The sequence below is a fragment of the Coccinella septempunctata genome, chromosome 5 (assembly GCF_907165205.1).
Source record: "Coccinella septempunctata chromosome 5, icCocSept1.1, whole genome shotgun sequence".
Taxonomy (NCBI): domain Eukaryota; kingdom Metazoa; phylum Arthropoda; class Insecta; order Coleoptera; family Coccinellidae; genus Coccinella; species Coccinella septempunctata.
The window spans coordinates 1,084,933-1,108,359 of NC_058193.1; the positions used below are offsets into that span (position 1 = coordinate 1,084,933).

A 23,427-nucleotide genomic window follows, 5' to 3' on the forward strand; every position below is an offset into this window, starting at 1 on the left:
CCAAATTCCTGCGATATTTTACTTATTTCAAACATAGACGTAAATACTGCAGAAACTGCTTAAGAACCACGTGGTTTCCTTCGGGTAAGGCTAATGACAGCTGTAATAATTGTTTCTGTATTGTTTCTTTTCAAATATTTATGTCATGCGTACAAGATGCAGTTCGTCCTGCTCACGAAGATAGGAGCCGTCTCATACGGCGTCATTCTAAAAATATCACAAGATTGAACAGTTTCCTTACATGTTATGAAGTCATTAAAAATTTAACGACATTTTTTTCTCAAAACATTGAATCAGTCCCTGATCCTAATGCACAAGAAGCTTTCAGTTTCTCTTTTATTTTCTTAAGGATTATTAGCTTTTCAGTAGGTACCTAAAAAAAGGGGATCTTTCAATTTTTTTCGAAAATTTGATCGAGTAAAAAAGAATCATCTGCTGGCTGGATGGAATTGTGGGTATACCTATTGAACTGTTAGAAGCACACTTAACATTAGGGGTTTCCTCAATATTTTCGATTAAGCACTCGACTATCTAAAAAACCAACAAAAGCCCTCATCCAAAATCAAGTCAGCAATGAAAAAAAAATTCATAGTTTCCATCGTAGAAGGTTTATTGAAGTTTTCGGAAACCACCTTCATTTTTATGTGCGATCATTGGTTGCTGAGATATCGATTATCAAAAACAAAATGATCCTTTTCTATCCAAGGTCCGATATCTCCGCGAGGTTGTAAAAGAAGTGGACTAAACTTTTCGGAGATTGAGTCTAAAAAAATTTGTTACAGTCCGTAGACTTGAAGGAAGAAGTTCCAAATTAAGTTCAGATCTAACAAACTAGACACTTGGATTTACAATTTGCTTTTTTCAAAACGACTCTACGATGATTTTTCGCTAAGTTACAGCCTGTTGAAAATCACCTTCAACTTTGAAATTTTTTCTGATCCCTTAATTTCTTTCATTAAGGTGTGTATTTACAAGTCAAAGACTAACCCGGTATGGAAATATGTCGTAAGAATTTGAGTTGAGTTAGTCCAATTTTTCGAAGCTTTTTCACCAAAAACATCTATATTGTCCATCAACCCAGTTAGCAGATACGCACGCTTTCAGAAGGAAAACATACGCATATAGGTGTACACTTTGTCAAAAAATAAGTTATGTCTGATGCCCTTGGAATCTTAGACTGAAAACTCGTTTCAGATAACGCTTTTTCAAAGTGAAGGATTTCACTACTACTGTGTCACAAATGGAATTTTTCAGAAATTCATTCTACAGAATTGCTCGAATATGGAAAATAGCAGATTTACACAAAATGAAAATTCTCTCGTTCGAGAAAACTATGTTCCCAAAATTCCGAGTTATTCAAAACAATATGGGGCATAAGTACAATTTCCATTTCAAAATGAAGGAAGTTTCATGATAAGCTAAAAGCTTCAAGGATCCACGACGCAAGTCAGGCATCGTCCGCTCTTCGGGACTTTCGGGAGTTCAGTTTGCGCTATTCTGCCGTTTGTTGCGGTCTTTCTGTCCTTAATATCTCCCCGAATTTGCGCTCAGATATTCGAGTTTGGCCGTTATCCCGTTTCTGATAAAAAATAACGAAATAACATCATGGCATTTTGCGGTATTCAATTCTTCGTAGGAATTATTTTGATCGGAATATTAGGGAGTGCAATGGCTTTGAAATGCTTCATATGTGGAATGTATAATGATGGAGTCGGATCCATAACACCTTGTATAAACGATACCAATATGCCTGTCAGAGAATGCCAAGGGGACAAATATAAATTCTGCATTGTGAGTATAGTATACTTCAATATTAATTGTCTTTGATAATTTTTTTTATGAAATAATAATTACAGTTTATAGAAATCGAAAATAATACTTTGAATGTGTTGAGAAGGACCACATTCAAAAATAATAGGAAAACGTTAATTTTATTGCTTTGACTTGAAAAACTTTCAATTGAAAATTTAACGATGATTTTCTATAATCCATATTAATCAGAAATTTGAAAAGATTCATTCGATGAATAAATAAATAAACATTTATAATACTCACGCATGAATTTTATGGCACCAGAAATTAATTTTTGTTGTACTTAAACGCGGAAGTAACCATCAAAAACCATTCTAACTTTAAAATTTTCGACATTTCGAATGAAATGTCAAAATAATCACTCACAGAGGAATCGATGGAAGGAAACAATATCATTGATCTAGAAAAGTGGTTATACAGAAAACTTACACAGTAAGTAAAAAGTACCTAACGCACCGAATTCACTATTTTGTAGAGAAATTCACAAACCCATGAATTTTTATTTTGAAATACGCAACTTTTTATGTATGAATGAGGGGTTTGTCATGCAACTTCTAGGAGGGATGGAGTGCAGTTAAGTTCTTTTATGGTATTTGGTTGAAAAGTTATTCAGAAAATATACAAATGTGGGAGGAGCCTGGATAAAAAAATTGTTCAAACGGAAGTTTGTTAGTCTTCAGAGGACATCAAAGCAGTGGCTAGACCACAACTGACATATGGATCAGGTGCTTGGGGATTCGCGGCAAAGAGCCATATCCAAAGAATTCAGGCAACAGAAAACAAGCTGCAACGATGTACAATAGATGCACCTTGGATTGTCAGGAACAAAAGGATTAATCGTGATTTGAAATGGGAAACCATCACCGAATTTATGAGGACGAAAGCAAAAAATTTATTCGAAACAGCGGAAGAACATCCGAATGAATGAAGAAGTTAGGAGGCTAGTGGACCACGACCTGGAGGAGGACAGAGGAAGAATGTTATATACAGAAGGCGACCGAGAGATCAACTGACAGATGAGAATGAAATGAGATCGGAAACTTAGGCCCGGTACTTTCACGTCCGAATAACTAAATTTATTCGATAAATAAGTCTTATCCTTAGGATAAGTAAAAATGCAGTCTTTTCACTTTCAGATAATGTTATTCATCGAATGAATCTGTCATTGAAACTCGTTAATAAGATTTTATTTGTCATAGATCGAATGTCGGTACGTCATTATTGGTTGAATTTTGAGGATTCTGGATGTATGGTTATTTTTTGTGTGATTTTCACGAAATATTTGCTTTGCAGTTGGAATTATGACAATTTCTACAATGCAGTCTCTTATTTTACATTAATCAGTGAAAAGTAGTAAACCGTGTTTTCACAGAATTGTTATTCGTCAAATAATTTCATCTGAAAGCACCGAAATAAGGTATCCTTCAGATAGGAAATTACTCGGGAAATTATTTGACGGATACTTATTGACAGTGAATAAAATTTATTCGAAGGTGAAAGTACCGGGCCTTAATGAAACAATCGAATGAAGTTATATCCAAGAGAGGTTAAACACATGAACCACACAAAGATAGTGCGCGAGAAGAAATAATCGATTCAAAGACCAAAGGTTTATAGGCAAATGCACGGAAACAATGAAGAAGCAGGTTTAGATCTCAGAGCTCAGGAGAGTAAGTAACCCTTCACTTGTTCACCAGAATTGGGTTTGTCTTGAGGATTTCAAATCACACTCTGAAATATTTGTTTCACTTTATTTAGATATATAGGATATATAAGTTTTTGAGAAATCAATTCAACAGTTCGCCGACGGTTTTATATCTATTCAAAATTATCCTCAGAGCTCCGGAATGATAAACGAATATTTAACACATAACACACATAATTCACACTTATACAAATACACACCCAGAAATTTTTAAACAGTCATGAAATTACCTGAAGATGTAAAATTACCTTTCAATTTATTTTATGAAATCTACCCAAGCATCGAGTAAGGAATAGAAAGAGAAGAAAAAAGACAACAAAAATTCCAATCACAACATGGCTCATCCTGTGAACAGATTCTCGGTGTCATAAAGTTATAAGTGCAAAGGATTGAAGGATTCGGGCTCATCATGAATCACAGCTATCTCACAAGAAACTGAACTCTGAATCGAAACGCTGGAAACTGCTGTTACATTTGATGGAAATCATCTCATGTAGAATTCTCTTTTTTCATTATTTTTGGTGACCCAATATTTACGTCTCGGCGAAGTTGAACGAAGGAAGGATGTCATCTACATGATGTGTCAAAGCCGTTATATTTTCTTTCTTGTTTTTAAGATGATTCAAGTCAGTCTGACTTGAACAATCCAAGCAAGAAATTTCAAAAATGATTTCCCTCAAAAATTCTTTATTTGTGACAGTTTTTTATTTAAAATAGCATTTTTTATCGTGTTTTCTGGTTTCAGAGCAATGTGTACAATAGTATTACGGAAGAGTGTTCGAATTCTTTTTGATAACTCATTGACTTTAAAAATTTTACATTTTCATTTTGTTGTTCAATTTGATTTATTGCTTGTTGCTTATTTTGTTTTTTAGAGCATAATGATTTAGGGTAGTTATTACTCGACATATTCTTTGGTATCCTCCTTATTCTGATATTGACAAAAATTAGGGGTTTGTAGGGCTGGGTGGGAATAAAACGACAATCCTTTTCAATTGGCCGACGTATCGAGCAATTTTTACTCTTTTTCAAGGCTAAAATTACAAATCTCAGTTACATAACATCTCATGGAAACTATACTCCATTCACTTTTATTTTAGCACTCGGTTAGCCATGGAAATTTGACACATTTCACTCTGTATAGTACGAAAATGTGGGGTTATGATGCTTGTCAAAACATTTTTGGGTTTTAAATCAACTCTATGTTGCCTGTTCTACGTAAAAGTTTCTGTTATTACGTATTTTATCGCAATGTCGAATCACTTCGGAAAATATGTGACAAACATAATTGAAGTTTATACAAACTGATTGAAGGCATACCAAATGCAGTTATTTGCATGAAAAATACAAGAGATCAGTATAATATCCTAATATGCACTAGCTTGAGGATAGTTAATGTTCGTTATCTTCTTTGGCTAGAGTTTGAATACGTTACATCAGTTGTAGATTTCAAAAATATTAACCCGAAGATGAAATGCATATGATGCAGTGGTTGGGAATGGGTATCTCCCGAAGGAATTAACAGATAATTACAAGAATGTTAAATTATTCAACAAAAATCATCTTGTATCAATATAAGTAAAAGGAATTAAAGGCAGTTTCAAGTCAAGACGAACTTCACCTTTGAACAAAAATTTCACATGAATAAACAATTAACAGGACAACTGGCGCGTATTTGTGGCTGTTCATCTTAATACATTGATCTAATAATAATAATTAGGTATTTATTGGTACCTTAAGACATTTACATTGTATAGGATAAAGTCAAATGAAAAATAGAAAAATCAATTTTCGGGAACTTTTTCTACGATGACATTCATCGAAAATCCTGTAGTAAACTTTTCGCATTAATTCACTCAAACATAAAATTCTCAAATGCCACCACTTTTTTGGGTCTCCCAATAGAAGGAAATTTTTTGTCATCTTCATCATTGACAATCTTTCTGATTGTGGAAATATTCAGCTGAAATATAAGTCGTTTAGATTCAGATGAAACATTATATAAATTCTCTTACATTGAATATGTTCGCTACCGTCTGACGTATTGTGAATTTTAGAATATCATGGTATAACTATTTGAATGACCGGACCTGAATTCCAAATAGCACTTCCTGAAACCCTGTCTCACTTTCGACATTTTTGTAATAAAAATTGATATTAGTTGTGGCAACGGCGTTATGACATTAACGGCATTTCATGAGTGCCAACCTCACTCCGTTCTAGTTACAAAAACTTGAGATAATTATTTCATGGCCAACAGACTGCTAAAATGAATTTGAATGGAGTATAGTTTCGAATACTTGGGCTAATAGACACGGAAATACCTACACCAACGTATCAATTCGGCATCACGGGCATTCTGGAAGCTAAAAGACAGAGTGTTTAAAAATCACGACCTCAATCTGACGACCAAGACAGCTGTTTACAAAGCAGTCGGCCTCCCAACGATTCTTTACGGAAGCGAAAGCTGGACGCCCTACAGGCGACATATTAAAGACCTTGAACAAACGCAATAACGTCATCTAAGACAAATAATGCACATCAGATGGTTCCACAAAGTATCGAATGCAGAAGTTCTGCAACTACACATCCTGAGGATGCAAGACAAAAGACTTCCCAAAATAGCTCTGTATGTATTATAACATGAACCAACTTGTCAGAACGTGTCTTTCACGGCGTCGCAGAGCTGTGCTTGGTAATTAGTTGGTTCGGATTAACTATTAACGGACTTGAAGAGAATTTAACGGAAGTTGACGAGTCGGTTTATAAAAAATTAAGTTAACTTAGAAGTGAATCCGTTAGGGAAAACGTCAACTTCGTTAATAATTAACGATTGACGGATTAACGAGTTTATGCCCAGCTATGGGAATCACCATGTACGGTGTCGCTGGTTAATCAAGAGATTTCAAGATCTTCAATACAAGATTTAATATATCAAGAAAACGTCAAGATTTTTTCAATTTTTTGACTTTTCTCAAGACAAGAAGTTTGTATTCAAGACAAGAATTCTTGTCTTGTCAACCACCTACGAATAATAAACGCAGAAAATTTGCCTGTGGGAGGTGAAAAGCACTGAATATTCCAGTAGTCAGCCTGAAAATGGGGCCTATGAGGAATTTGTTGTGAAAAAAAAATTTGTTGATGAGGTGGTGGATATTAATTGGGCGAAGAGGAAAATAAAGACAACCAGGAATTTGTTTAGGAAGGAGTACAAAAAAGTTGAGGATTCCAAACGTCCATGATTTGTGATTTTTCAGTATTATTTACTATTTTGTATTATTTAGTATCATTTAGTATTTTGATTTTTTTTAGTTAATCTAGGCCGTAATAATTCCAGTAACATACTGAACGTTTGTTCAGTCCAGATGATTTTATAATCATCAGGATATTCATTCAGTTCCTTTAGCGACTTTATATAAAATTTCTTTCTTCTAATTGTGAGTCATTTTATTGTTCTTGTTGCCACGTGAGTGGCTTCCATAACATTTGCATTGAGAAAAGATTTGGACCATAAAGGTTACGCGACTTCAGTCTTGAAATCGTATTTTCTGGAATATAGGACGGAATTGGAAATGAGTCGAGGAAGGAGTGAAATTCGTTCCAAGAATTCAAGACTAACATGAATTTCCTTGATCCTGAATTATCTTTTTCCTTCTTTTCCATGAGGTTTGTAGGACTAGGAAGATATTGGTTCCCTTCTACCCAAAGTTTAGTGAGTGACTCGCTAATCTTTGCCTTTACCGCCATTTTCGTCTCGAAATCATAGGAGTTGACGTGTCGACTTTGAGTAACCCGAGTAACATGCTGGAAACGCTTGTGACTAGACTCAGAGGAGGAGTCAGTCTTAAAAATAAAGATTTCTATGAATGATCCTATTATTTTTCTCATTCAAATGTTTACGGTGGTTTCGTTTCGAGAAGAATAATTCAGACATAGTATGAATTCTTGTCAATAGTATGATAAAAATAATAAAGAACACCACATATCCACAATATTTTAGGGTTTGAAAACTTAACTGGTCTCCAGAAATCTTTTAAAAAATAACATAAATTTTCCCTATTCTCGAGTCCTATATATCAATGGCATAACCCTAACAAAACTGAAGGTTTCAATTCACTCCATTGTTCTCCTTTGAATGCGAACACTCATTTGATCCCCATTCTCAGTTCTACAATAGAATTCTCTTCATGAAAGACCAAGTGAACAGTCAAGCAGGCTGTACGTAGGAAGAATTAACTATTTAATATTTCAGTGGTTTCTGGCTTCATTCTGTTGGAAACGCAAAAGACTTGATTATTAAATTAACTCGTTCCTGCATACTGGGGTGTATAATGTACTACAATTAATTCATTGCGGCGTCTGTTTCTAGTTGGCTTAGGCTAACATACGAAAAATCTTTACGGGATAGCATGAACGTTATGAGGACAAATTTTTTTCGAGGATGGATTAGCATTTAAGTTCATTACATGTTTTTTAGATTCATTCCTTAAGTCCGTTTATGTCCACCTCAATGTTCAAAGCTCACTCGATTTTTTGGTTCCATATTGTTTTCCCTAAAATCTGTGCTCCAATAATTTGAAAGTACAATTTTTAAAAATGAAGAATGATTTGAGGTTCACAATTTGTTTCTTGTTTCTGAACTCAGGTAGTTAGTTTAACCATTTTAAGAATGTAAAAACGAACAGCATGAGCATGTGTTCGGAGCCGCTCCAACGGATGTGTCATTTATACGAACGTATACGATGGAAACTTAGAAAAAAAGGAATCATTCTATGTATTCTATGTCCTAAGGGTGGAAAACTTGGGTTGTGCTAGTGCCTTTTTCATAATCCTGTACGAGTTGCTGAAGAAGAAGAAGAAGAGACGACGGCGTAGTAGATGGTCTTCATAATTATATCTACAAAAAAATCGAGACCCTAGCGTCAACAGCATTTTTTTATTGCGCGACATTCACAGTGAGGATGACAAAATTGGGCGGTTTTCATACCATTTTATTAAATTCAAACACGTTTCTTGCGAGAAATCTATATTTAAATGTGTGCGTTCGCTTAGAGGAAAAGATGTCAACTAAACCCGTCCACACTGAGCACGAATTTTCTTTGATAGACCGACAAATTGCGGATCTCTCCGCTCGTTCGGCGCGATGTGCTCATTTGGCTGTTTTGATCAGATGTGTACGCGGCTCAATATGTCGCCTGTAGAGCGTCCAGCTGTCGCTTCCGTAAAGAAGCGTTGGGAGGACCACTGCTTTGTAGACAGCTGTCTTGGTCTTCAGATTGAGGTCGTGATTTTGAAACACTCTGTCTTTTAGCTTCCAGAATGCCGAATTGATACGGTGGTGTATTTACGTGTCTATTAACCATAATATTCATGAAGCTTCCCAAGTATTTGAACTGCTCGACCTGTTCTAGAGTTTCATTCTTCAGGCTGATATCTGTTTGAAGGCTTTCTGGCGGACTTACCAGGATTTTGGTTTTGTCGATATTGAGTCTAAGATCCCGTCCACATGCATACGCGCATGCAATAAAATCGCAAGTTCGACGCAAGCAATCGCAGGGATCTCGACTACTCTCGATACTAAGTTCCCAATGGTAGCGTCCAGTACACATGCGTTGATAGCCGCGTGAGGACGGATTAAGTGAAATTTCGAAATGAAACTCGATAACATCGATATCGAACTTTTCATCGATGAACTGGAAAAGAGAATTCTGTTGTGGAATATGGAATCATCCTAATATTCTAATCGTATTCTGGAAAAAAAAATTTGGGAAGAAATTGTTAATATATTTTCTGAACGAGGTGATTCAGAAGATAAAAAAAGAGCTTTAGATAAGTAAACAATTTTTATTAGTGCGAGTAGTAGGATTATACGGAATAAAGAAGTACTGCGTTACACGAAATAATACATAAATTATTAAAACATTTGATTTTGCCAGGACTGTTACGGGAACTTACACAACGTCAATGAGTTCTAAAAAGGTTCTAAAATGTTCCACTTTATATGTCAGAATTGGAAAAAGAAAATTCTGTTGTGGAATATGGAATCTCCAGAATATTCCAATAGATGAATACCTACTGAAAATACATGTTGGGAAGAAATTGTTGAAATATTTTGTGAAGGAAGTAATTCAAAAGAGAAAAAACCATCCACACTGGAAACCGAAGATTCAATAATAGGGAATACTGGACTGGAAACTCGCGTTTTGACGCGTAGACAAACGCAACATGTGGACGCTACATGAAATAATACGCGCGTAGTCAATCGTGCGTTGCTCGCCGCATCTGGACAAGCTCTAAGGCCTAAAGCTTCGTTTATATGTTTATAGGTGTCCAACATTATCTGTAGATCTTTTGAGCTTCTAGTGATAAGTGCGCAGTCGTCTACATATAGTTCCGTGATAAATTTTGTACTGTTTTTGCTCTGAGGCGCTTTAGGTTGAATAGGTCTCCATCAAATCTGAATTTTATTCCAACATCTCTCACAGGTATACTCATGTCAGCAATTAGCGAGACAGCTATGGCGAAAATATTGAACAGTAAAGGCGCTAACACGCAGCCTTGTTTTATTAAGGAGTTGGTTAAGAAATGGTCGTTTGTGGAGCCATTATGCTGTATTCTAGCGGTGTTGTTGGTATGAAGGCTTTTACAGACTGCTAAGAAATTTTCGTGTACTCCGAGGCAACCCATGATTTTTCATTGCGCTCTCCGATTCACCGAGTCGAAGGCCTTACTTAAATAGATGTAGGCTGTATAGATCCTTGATTGTTGTTCTCTTGCAGCTGTCGTAGTGTAAAAATTAGGTCCACCGTACCTCGTTTTGGTCGAAAGCCACACTGCGATTCAGGTAATAGCTTTTGTAAGAGTGGAATCAGAAGATTAGCCATAAATCTTCGAGAGAATTTTACCGTCCACACTTAGCAACGAGATGCCCCTGTAATTGTTGCAATTTGAGGTATCGCCTTTGTTCTTATAATGGTTGATAACTAAAGCACCTCAATAGTGCTAGGGAACTATTGACAGTGTATTTATCCAGGGCTTTGAATATCTTTGCTGGAACGCCGTCTAGACCAGGTGACTTATCATTTTTCATTTTTTTATTGCACCTTATGATTTCAGACATTGAGATTTAGTCATCAAGCGATGTCATCGAACTATACGCGGGGAGCAGGTCTAAAATGGATAAATCCGAGTCGTTATTTTGATTCAAGACCTGTGAGTAATGCTCCTTCACCTTTCGAGAATTTTTCTATCATCAGTTAGAATAGCTCCATGAGCATCTCTCATAGGAAAGTTAGCTTTTCTGCTTGGACCATAAACAGTTTTAATAGCTTCGAAAAAAAGCTTGTAGTCATGGTTATCGGCACGAGGTTGTATTTCCCTAGCTTTTCCTCTCCACCAGCAATCCTTAAGTTTTCTTATTTCTTGACGGACATCGCGTTTTATGTTTATAAAACTTTTTTGGGCTGCAACATCGCCAGGCTTGTTATACTTGCTGTTTCGTGTTTTGCCTCCAATGAAGAGGTACAATATGAGTGTCGCTGTCGGCGAACCAGTCTGGGGATCTTCGGGAGCGTTCTGTGCCCAGTATTTCTTTCGCTGTATTTGTAAGAGATGATTTGAGGCGAAACCAATGACTCTCAATGTCGTCGTTACAATCCGGTGGTGTTAGGCTATCTTTGACGGCAGCAATGAATCTTTCTTTTGTAGAAGGGTTTTGTAGTTTGGAGATTTCAAGGCGCATTTTGGGAGCATTGAGATCTTCATTCTCGAGACTACCAGCCTATGATCAGTCCAGCACTCCAGATCTGCTCTGGGTTCAATGACCAACACCTCTTTGAGATCTGTTCTTCTCACGATTACATAGTCGAGAGTATGTCAATGACCTGAGCGCGGGTGGCGCCAGGTCCCCCTTGAATTGTCCCTTGCAATTTTTCCATGGAACGCAAGATTTCTGGGAAGAATCTAAAAATGTGATGGAAAGCATTTCGAGATTCGTATGGAATTCTATTATACTTGTTAATCACCACATATGTGAATATTTCCCAAAAATCTTACGTTTTAACGAATTTCAAGGAATTCAAATACGCGGTTTGTGTTAATTGATTTCTAAAATATTGTCTATCGCTAAAATAGGTATCACTTTGAGATTTCGCATATGATACCAAATTCAGTGATTTTCGTATGACCGTTTTCGGAGATAACGAAGCAAAATTCAGGGATCCGAGCACCGAAAGAGACAGCCTTCCGACAAAAATCAAAAATAGAGTCCTTCAATGTTGTATAGAAAAACTGTGCCCAAATTTTGTTGCATTAATGTCTCATCTCATCCTGTATTTATATTTTGTGACAAACAGTATCCAACTAGGTCCAGAGTGCACTTCTCATGTCTATTAATTGGGGAGCTGTCTGTGGGCCGCATCATGAAGCATAAATCGGGATTTACTCGAGAGTCATGGAGACCTAGTGGATTTTGAAGATTAGATGGTAACAAGAAGAAGGATCTCCCTTCCTGTACCTCTAATCGTTTCTGTATCCATTATAAAAGTTGAGGAGAATACAATTTTTATTTATTTATTTATTCAGTTTCGGGTTACAAACAGGCATACCCAGAAAAGCATCCTCTGATACATAAAAAAAAACAATCTTAACAATATCCTATGGTGTACAAAAGTGGCAACAATATGGAACAACAACAAAAAATTTACTCCGTTTAAATGAATTCAAATTCATATTAAAGGGGTCTAAACCATTACAGTATTGATTAAATAAACTATTGAATCTAACATGATCAAGTAATTTTTTATTTTTAAACATTCTCCTAGGAACGTGATAAAGTATCATTGAAGTCAGATCAGATTTTATCCTTCGGTGCTCTAATAGTTCCATATGATAACGAGATCTTATTTGGCTTATACCTGTGGTGATATGAATACCTGTCATTTTATAATGTAAAAATCTAATAAATCTATTTTGCAATCTTTCCAATCTTTGATTGGATTCCATATAATACTGGCAAAATTGATTCTGCTATTTATAAACGAAAAATATATTGCTTTCAAAGATGCTTCATTGTTGAAATCCCTGCGTATCCTTCAAAGAAAACCCAAATACCTACTGACCGAAGCAATGAGAGAGTCAAGGTGAGCAACGAATGACAATTTTGAGTCGAATATCACTCCCAAAACTGTAACCCGATTCACTCTCCTTACCGATACTGAAACTCAATACTTGCATGGCATCTGGAAAATGAAATGAATGAACATTTATTTATATTTAGATCTAATTCATTCCATTTACAATAATCTGAAAATGCATCAAGTTCCTATGAACTTGTACACAGACTTTTACTGATTTTATTTCTGTGAACATTTTCAAATCATCCGCTTAAAGGAGGAAGTGTAAAAATTTGAAACAGCTTCCAATATCATTCAAGAATATGAAAAACAATATAGGCCTTAAATGAGATCCCTGTGGTACCCCAGATGTAACGACGAAAGGGGCCGACCTGAATCCTTTGACACTCACAAGCTGCGTTCGCTTATAAAGATAAGAAGAGAACCACCTAAGGAGATCCCCATGAACACCGACCCGAACAAGCTTAGACAAAAGTAAATTATGACCAACCCTATCAAAAGCCTTACTGAAGTCGGTGTACACCAAATCCACCTGAAACTGGTTGTCCAAAGCTCGCGAGATAAATTCAGTGTAAATTAATAAATTCGTTTCAATACCACGACCCGTAAAAAAGCCATGCTGATTCTCCGGTATCGATGATTTAAAAGAGTGAAAAAGCACATCCAAAACAAGACTCTCAAAAAATTTTGCAAAGACAGACAATTTGCTAACACCACGATAATTCCCAACAGCACCTTTACCACCAGAGTTTTTATAAATAGGAACAAGAAGTGAAGTCTTCAAGAATCAGGAAATGTAAGAATGCACCGATTTATTGAAAATTACCGACAATGGATAGCACAGAAAGAATGAAGGATATCCATCAAAGTTATACAACTTTCGTCTGAAGCCATTTTACATACTCCTAACCGTTTTCGAGATAGAGGGCTATAAGGGCGAGGAGCTAAGCCACACATGCGAAAGGCCAAAGTCAATGTAGAAACCCAGTCTAATGTACATTCATCGCCATATATCTCAAAAACGTTCAAACGTAGAAAAAATTGCTTCCGACAAAATTTGTAGAAAATTGTTGTAATGTTTTACAACTTTTATGATGAATGCGAAAACAATTTGAAGCCCAGGAGAAGGAATAATTCAAAAAAAAACTGATATTTGTGACCTCTATGGCTAATTCTTATTGTTCCGGCTTGCTGAAACTGTCAGATTATTATATATTTTTTCCGTTATTCTTGAATCATTAGCTTCAAACTAAGAAAAAAGTCACCGCTCTCGAGAATGTACACGTGACGTTTTTTTTTTGCAACTTTGACGCCCTTCCACAAATTTTCGACACGCTTGAATTATGAGATTCAGAAAATATATACTTTCCAACATGTAATTAACCACATTTATCATAATCTGACGCGCTCGAGTATGTACAATGATTGTTTTTTTTACTATTCTGACAAGCTGTCCTAGACAATTCTCTCTATATACAGGTCTTATTTTTGGTAGAAATACTCTATAGGATTCGAGGTATCTCCCCTTATATTAATCTGACACGCTCGAGTGAATCCCGAATTTCCCTCTTGGGCTCCCCAACTATATATAAGCCTCCCAAATTATGGTGAGCATCCAGTATAAGATTTAAATACCTTCTAATATAGACATACTTTCTATTTTTCTTTCAGAAATACCAGAGTGAAGGTTCAACTGTCAGGGATTGTGTAGTGGACTGCACAGAAAGGGGTGAGTAACGAAAGTTGATCATTTTTTTTTCCTGAACGTTATAATGATGATAAGTTTTCCACATTTCATTGAAGAACGCGATTGTTGCTCACATGATTTTCAGGGTGTCCCAACGGGAGTGCCCATTAAAAGTTTATGGAGAAATAATAATCCGATCTCTCCCATGTTTTGTACGAAGATATAAGTCAGTTTGAACCTTTTTTTCAAATACCAATGACTTCCTGTTGAATCGGAAATAGCACCGAATATCTCATTTCAAATGGAAATCCCTATACATATATCATTCATTTCATGCACATTTCTCTATAGCCATCCTGTGCCGTTATCGAGCTATTCACATTTTATTTTTTGAATTGATTTTGAGAGAAATATTTTCAGTTTCCAATTCAGGATTCCGACATCGTTCGGAATTGTAAAACATTCCGCACCGTTTTTATTCCGTTTTCAGTTCTGAAAAATGATGTCGCACCGTATAAAACACCCTGAATTGGAAGATATCTGTGTTTTTTGTTCGCTAGCACAGATAAGTCGGAATTGAGATGTCTTCATCGACGCATATTTTACCGAATTTTGACAGCCGGGGCACATCTGATTTCCGCACCTCCCTGTGGGTATAAAATCAGATGTCCCCCCGCAGGTACTATTCACTTGCTGTTGACTTGCTATTGATTTACGCTTCACTTACGATTAATTGCCTCGCTTAAGATTTTAGGCTGTCCACCGTCGTGACGTATTTTTCTGCCGTTGAGTTTTATTTTTGAGTTTCTCTTTCACCGTTCAGAGTAGAATTTTTTTTTTTTTTTTCTTCGTCCCTTTTATTTGGTGATTTTTAAATTTCCGTGTGCAAGTGCCTGTACCGAAACCATAGGTAAGACGACACTCCGTCCGTTTTTTTATATATACTATTGGAACTTCAGCTTCCCTTTCCACCCTTCTTGTACCCTTGTTTAAGTTCCACTCCTACTGCTATTAAAGCAGGGGTTACTCAGGGGGTGCATAACGCACTTTGGAGTGGCTGAACTTCCCTCGTCCCGTACTCCCCAACGTCCACTCCTACTGCTATTAAAGCACCCCGCTGGCGTGGATACTCAGGGAGTGCATAACGCACCAAGTCGACAAAAATATAATTTGTGTACGTTGATTTTGACTTTCACTGGTTGCCGCTAACACCCCAGACACCGAGGAACCTTGTATTCGGCTCGTAGCTACCGGTTTGCTATTTTCCCTTAAAGAATAGCTGGCGCTCGAGTAACCCGAGAAAATGGCGTTACATCACATATGGAGGATTGTAGAAGACTGAGGATGTCCTGAAAGCGCAACGCACAATCTCAGATCTATTTTTGATAAGATATTCTACGTAGAGAACATTACTTTTTGATATAGAGGAAGATCAAATGAAAGCCTCAAAGTCGGAATACAAAAAAAGGACAAAAATCGATTTTTTCTCACCTCGAAACACTCTTCGTTGAATATTTCACAAACAAACTACTGTAAGCCTTACAGATTAACGTCACGCAATGCTTTTTGCCAAAGAATAGTGTTCACTAGTATAAAACTTATGAAAACGGCTACAGATCGCGGATATAAGCCTGTATCAAGCCTCCCCATGTATCAATGCTCCCTAGTCTCCCCTACTATTTTTTTCATTTACATATCAATTTGTGAGGAAAATATAAGTGGACTCTTTTTAGAGTTCCCTATATCTAAAATATCCAATTTTCGAGATATTTGGGAGTAACTGTTTACCGCAATCCAATTAGGTACTAAATCTGTGACATGTTCTAAAAAACTGTCATGAATAGATGCCAGGAATTGAACTATGGTCACAGAGATTCTTATGAATGGGTGAACATAGATCATATTCAATACCTTATAACCTTGTAACATATATACAAGGAATGGACAATAAACATTTGTTGTTGTCCAAAGACTGGAGTGAGACAGTTGCTTAGTGTCGCCAATCACAATTGAGACAGTTGAATCTGACATCATTGTCACGTCAATTTTCCGTACAAAAAGGTAGAAGCAATATAAATTTATTTATTTTACGCCACTGCCTTAGTGCGCTAGACAGAGAAGCATCGAATGTTTGTACCACAACAAATACATTCATAGCACGTCAATGTCCATTCCAAGTATTTATGTTCTAAGCTTATAATATGCTCCTAGCTGAAAGTTATTCCCGAATATCACGAAAATGGAACATTTTGAATACAGAAAATCCTTAAGAGACTCTACTTATTTTTTCCTTAAAAATTGATATGTAAGTGAAGTTGTATTCCAACTTTGAGACTCTCATTTGATCTTCCTGTATATCAAAAATTAATGATCCCTACATAATTACGGGAATACCTTTGCGCTAATAAAGTTCAAAAAACAGATCTGAGATTGTGCACTGCGCTTTTATGAAATCTTCAGTCTTCTACAAGCCTCCATTTGTTATTATGATACACCCGAAAATGTCCTAATATACAGGGTGTTTCATTTGAAGTAAGAAATTTTGTGCTATTTCCTATACAACTGCAATTCATTGGTATCTGAAAATATTTGAGAAATGAAGTTTTAACTGACTGATGTCTTCATTGAAATTGGAAGAGATCGGATTGTTATTTCTCTATAAACTTCTAATGCATGGCACTCCCGGTGCAACACCCTGTATATCATAAATGCTTTGCCATGTAATGAAAATGACACTCAAATGCACCTGAGTTATGGCCACCCTCTTGGGCCAGTCCCGTTGCTTCACAACAGTCCTGATAAACATAAAAAAATTACTCACGAAGCGCTATGATAGAATACAATATGGATCATCAAACCTATTGGGAAATAACAAAAAGATCGAGTGCAGATATATGGCCGGGATTCACGACCTCTGTGCCAACTATATCTCGCACCTTCGAAGTAATACTGTCAATAAATATTCTACAGCCGTCTCGATCTCAGAACGAGAAATGATGATCGCACATACACTGCTGGCTTTTGCTACTTTCAGGGCAGCATTGATACCTCATGAGTATAACGTAGATGTCAAAGGTTAGATAGACATATAAAATATTAATATGTAATAATAACGAAGCCCAAGCATCGCATCTCAGGAGGATGTTATATTGATGCCACCAGATGCGTTACCAAACAAAACTCATAAATTATTTTATATGATACCTATAAATTCACTTTCGGCTTATACAACGATTGGCATACTCTTGGGAAATGATATGTTGGAAAGTGACGTTTAACTTTGGACGATCTCGGTCTGCATAGAGAGAGTACAAAATTCCTATCCGTAATAAACAGAGTTTACAAATACAATAAAATCATTTTGGGGCTATATTCTCTGTCATTTCAACGCGAAAAATTAACAATTAGTTATGTGGTAAAACTTTCAATTTGCATCGCAGGAAGAGGCTGGCATTGCCAGCCATGCACATACTTGCTGTGAGTAAAATTGTTTTAATTAGATGGGAAAAAAAATGCTAAAGTAGCCTTGCAAGTTTAAAGTATTTATATTTATAATTTCTACTTGTTGAAGACTAAACAATTAAAAGGAGTTCATACCTCGCGACTTTCTTGCCATCCGTATAAGGGGTGAAGGAGGAAAGACAACCAGAATGTGGGGTGTTGCCAGAACACTTGAACGATAAGTAGAAGTTACGAATATTACAATAGTTTCCACTTTCGTCGAAAAGATGACTTAACGAACGTCTTTTTTCAATTTTACCAGGATACGAATTGTAGCCAATGGCGATGCTTTTCGAGAAATTTTTTCATGTGGAAATTCATAGGAGAGATAATTTCACGTCGGAAAGTTGATAACATTTTTTTTTTTATAACTCTTTATTGAAATTTACAATCTACTATTCTTAAGTATTGAGTAAATATGTTGAACTATTAATTGTCATGAAGAAGTTATCAAACAAATTGATACTCCTGTACAAAACTTTAACTAAAGTCAGTTGGCCAAGTTCTTTGTAGTCTTCTTATGTTGTAGGGATCTCGTGCCAGTTGGTCTATGAGGATGTTTTCATGTCCTTCAAGGTTCTGATGGTACTTTGCTGCGCGTTTTTTGATTTCGTCATCGATAAATGGTATCATTAGATCGTTATGGATAATGTAGTTAGATACATACCACGGCGCATCTGTTATCGAGCGTAGTATTTTGGATTGGAGTCTCTGTATTATTTGAATATTGGATCTTTTAGCACATCCCCAAAATTGTATGCCATATGTCCAGATCGGTTTAATTATCGCCTTGTAGACCAGTATCTTATTCTGGAGTGATAATTTGGATTTTCTTCCTATGAGCCAATACATTTGTCTGATTTTCATGTTTATTTGTGTTTTTTTGGCTAGGATGTGTGGTTTCCAAGTGAGGCGTTGGTCTAGATGAATACCAAGATATTTTGCTTCTGTTCTCACTGGTACTTGAGTATCATGGATTTGTACAGGAGGGCAGATACTTCTTTTATTGGTGAAGGTAACTTGTACTGACTTCGTTTCATTGATAGTAAGTCGCCATTTTCGATACCATTGTCCTAATTCTGTCAGATGTTCTTGAAGGTGTTTGGAGGCCACATCAGCATTCTCGTGAGATGTAAGCGTTGCTATTTCGTCTGCAAATGAAGCTAATGTTGTATTTGGATTTTCTGGTACGTCGGATGTATAGATCAAATAGAGCAGTGGACCCAATATACTTCCTTGTGGAACTCCTGCTTTTATTTCAGTTGGGCTTGATATAGCATCACCATATCTTACGGCGAAGTATCGATCCGTAAGATAGGATTTCAAGATTAGGTAATATGGTTGAGTGAGTAGTTTCTTCAGTTTGTATAAAAGTCCTTTATGCCATACTTTATCGAAAGCTTGAGATGAATCCAAGAATACAGCAGCACAATATTTGTTCTCTTCTAGGCTTGTGGAAATAGTGTTCACTACACGATGTATTTGATGAGCTGCAGAGTGGTGTTCCCTAAAACCAAGTTGATGATTGGGTATGAGTCCGTTCATATTTATGTCCTTCTTCAATCTTTTGAGTAGTAATTTCTCGAACAGTTTTCCTAGGATTGGTAGGAGACTTATGGGTCTATAGGATTTCACATCATGTTCAGGTTTGTTCGGTTTGGATATCATAATCATTTCTGCATATTTCCAGATTGTGGGGAAGTAAGATAGGCTCATCATTCGATTGAACAGAGTATTGATGTATATGATTGCTTTTTGTGGCAGTTGTTTCAGAATTTCTGCTGTTATCAGGTCGTATCCAGGAGCTTTCTTATTTTTCAACCTCTTTATTTCATAAAAAACTTCTTTGGGTTTGAATGGTTTTACAGGGGGGCGACATTTGACAGGCAACATCCAAGAATGACTCAACTTCTGCATCATTGATTCCTGGTTGGGGTTCATCTGGGGTAAGTACTTGCGATAAGTGTGTTGCGAATAGAGTTATTTTATCCTCATCAGAGCTAGCCCACTCTCCATTTAGTTTTCTGATCGGAGGATTCCGCTTTATAGGTCTTTTGTACTTTTTCGTAGCTTTCCAGATGTTGTATTCACCGTTATTGTCGATGCTCTCTATGTGGTGCTGAAATTGTGAATTGGAATACTCTTGTAGGATCTTATGTAGTTTTCTAGCCAGATAGTTATATTCTTTTTTTTCTGTCGCATTACGAGATCTCTGCCATCTTCCTCTCGCTTGTCGTTTTGCGGTAACCATTTCTCGAATATACAGAGGTAATTTCGTTTTTTCATCTTGTTTAGAGTTCGCTGTTGTGCTTTCCCAGGCTGCTTTCTGAATCATTTCTACAATAAATTTGGAGGCTTCTTCCAAATCTTGATGATCTTTGAGTTTAATGTCCAGTTTGATGTTGTCACTTAGGATTTGTTTAAATGAGTTCCAGTTTGTCTCATGTGTTGTGAGAGTAGGTTTATTCTTCCTGAATATAGGGGTTGTACTTAGGTTCAGTAAAATGGGCGAGTGATCTGCTGATAGATCCGGTGTTGCTTCTGTTTGTAGGTGGCCATTTGCAAATCCTTTAGTGACGAAAAAGTCTAAAAGATCAGGGATTTTGTTTGGATCAGTCGGCCAATATGTTGGTGTTCCTGAAGAAACTGCTTCTAAATTTTTGTTCACTATGACCTTCAATAGATTGCGTCCTTTAGGAGTTATCAGTCGTGATCCCTAGTGAGTATGCTTGGCATTCCAGTCTCCTCCTACTATGAATTTTTGTTCGAATTTATTGAAGAATTCCAAGTATTTATTTTCTGTGATGTTATGTCGTGGCGGGGAATAGATAGATGATACCTCGAAGCTCCATGTAGTTGTATATACTCTGATAATTGTTGCTTGTATCTCGTCAGTAATATAGTTGGGCAACGCATGGTGTTTAAGGTTGCTACGAATAAGAATAGCTGAGCCTCCATGTGCTCTGCCATTTGGATGTTCAGCAGAATATATTTTATATTGTGGGAGATTGAAGTGGGTTCTGTCTGTGAAATGAGTTTCCGATACCAACATAATATCTATTTTATAAATATTCATGAAAGCTGCTAATTCATTTTTGTGGTTTGGAAGGCCATTGGCGTTCCATGAAGCGATACGTATAAACCCCGCCATTTTTGTTGCTATTTCAATTTATTAACGAGTGTTGTTAAGAGATTAAGAATAATCTGATTCTGGTTCATCATTTGCATAATCATTGATTTGAGGTCTGAGAGAAAGGATGTCATCGCGGTTTCTAGGGTAGCTTCTTGATTATGTGAAAGATAATCTTCTTGCGCCTTGGTTTGTTGAAGTTCTTGGGCATAAGTCAGTCTTTTTGGTTCATTTATTAGTTTAGCGGCATTATGGTCTACTTCATGTGTAGTTTCTGGAACGTCTTGTAGTCTGACAGGTTGTCTCAGGGTTTGGTTGTGGTTCTTCGTTTTTGTCAGAAGTTTGTAAACTTGGCATCCTTTTTAATTGGATGGGTGATCACCATCACATAAGGCGCATCTTGCAGGAGTTGTTTTTGGTTTTGTACAAGTTTTAGAATCGTGTTGTTGGCCGCATTTAACGCACATATGTATATGGTCTGTTACAGTAACTTTTAGAATGTCCATATTCTTGACATCTGGTACATTGGATGATTTCGCGTTTTCTTTTTGGTGGTTCGATATCTATTTTTTGATTTAATATGAATTTAACATCGTATATTTCTTTGTTGTTTGTTTTTGGTTCTAAGTCGACAAAAAATAGTGGAAGTGGGTTTTTCATTCGGTCTTTTATGTTACTGATGTTTCTAACTGTGTGTCCTAATTTTTGTAACTCTGATTTCATTTCATCTATTGCGACGCTCTAGTGAAGATTTCGTATAACCACCCTGTATGCTCTATCTTGTTTGATCTGGTAAGTATGAAAGATAATGTTTTCATCACGTAAAAATCTTACTAATTGTCTGTAGATGTCTGGTATTTTGACGTTTATCTTGATGCAGTTGTTTGAGAGTGCTTTTGAATAATATTGTTCATCGTCAATTACTGTTACTAATTTCTTTCTCATTTCCTGATAGTTTGTTACTCCGTGTATAAAGATGGAGGTTTGGGTATAATTGGTGTGATTTGTGGGGTTTCATCAGTGTCTGCATTGTTTTCTAAATATTGAAATCTATTGCTGATTTCAGTTGGTGGACTTTCGATAATTTCTGGAGAAAGATTTGAAAATTTTCGTTTTTTCATAGTTTGCCATGGATTGGTGTTAGCCATGATTTCGATTATTTAGTTGCCCTAAGGTCAACCGATTTATATGGAAAACTTATTCAGAATTTGATTAATTTCCGAATGAAAATAAAATACTTGTTTACGTACGTTTGAAGCAGATGGTACGGAAGTGATAATGTGTATCGCTGGTATCGCACGTGTACTCCCGTTCACTGTTCGACACGAACTAAGTTGATAACATGAATGAATATTTGTTCTTCAATGAAAAAAAAAATTATTTGTTTTTCCGTTTGACCAATAAAATTTTTTCTGACTTTCCGAAATGACGAACTGATTGAATTGAATTATAATGAAAACCTCATATAAATTAGTGGTTTCTGACGTAAGATATTTATTTTCTCTTTTTGAACTGAAACGGTGCAGAGCCCTCTTAAGGATCCCTACCTTTTTCTTTGACTCTCCTACGCCTCAACTATTTTCGGCAGCAGCAAACGAAGTCACAATAGCCAAAACCATCGCTATTATCCGATATCGGATTCAGGAAGAAATTAGCAGGTAGGAAAATCAATTAATATAGTAAATGCTAGATGAATAACTGGAATCATTGTAGAATTTCGAATGAACTTCAGACAATAATAGCGCACAACTTCCCGTATATTCATATAGATTCAGGTGCAATTCTGAGAATATTTTATTTTCACTTCAATGTATGGAATAATTTCGAAAAATGATTCGGACACATAAAAGATAACGTATTTTCTTGTTTTTGTTCTGTTCTACCTCAACAAGTTACGTCAACGTTATGTTGCTGGGGTTCTAAATGTTAATTGTTTCTCTGTTCAAAGAGTTGTTCAGCACACACATGAATCTAGATTCTACACTGCGCAAAAAAATTAACGCACATTATGGAAATCTCAAATTTATTCTACAACTGAAGGTGTTCTCAATGATAATTAGTTTTATCAGAATTATGCATCCATATGTTATCCACTTTCAACGGTTTTCTTCAATACAGATGTTTTTTCCCAGCAGGAATAAAAAAAGATGATATTATCAGATTTTGAATGTACATATTGGCTCCATTCTAAAATCAGTTGTTCTCGATCAAGTCTAGTGATCAATATTTTTTCTTTCGTTTGATTTTTTACACTCGATCGCTATACAACCCGAAACACGCAATTTGAACCAAGAGGAATGTGCCCAAGCAGTAGTTTTGCGAGAAGAAGGGTGGACATACACAAGAATTGCAGAAAGGTTTGGAGTTTCCCATACAAGTGTGTCCAGAATGTTGCAGCGATTCAGGGAGACAGGTATGAATGTCCGAAGACCAGGACAGGGTAGACCACGGGTAACAA

The 23,427-nt window shown here is 36.3% G+C and overlaps 1 protein-coding gene across 1 annotated transcript in view; it reads left to right on the top strand.

Moving 5' to 3' along the window:
* The first annotated feature begins 1,498 nt into the window (after positions 1 to 1,498).
* Positions 1,499 to 23,427, top strand: part of LOC123314492 — a 196,573-nt gene continuing 174,644 nt past the window's right edge. The window contains exons 1-2 of the mRNA XM_044899812.1: positions 1,499 to 1,791; positions 14,323 to 14,380. Coding sequence (XP_044755747.1) covers positions 1,606 to 1,791; positions 14,323 to 14,380 — 244 coding nt within the window. The 5' untranslated portion in view covers positions 1,499 to 1,605. The remainder of the gene's footprint in view (positions 1,792 to 14,322; positions 14,381 to 23,427) is intronic.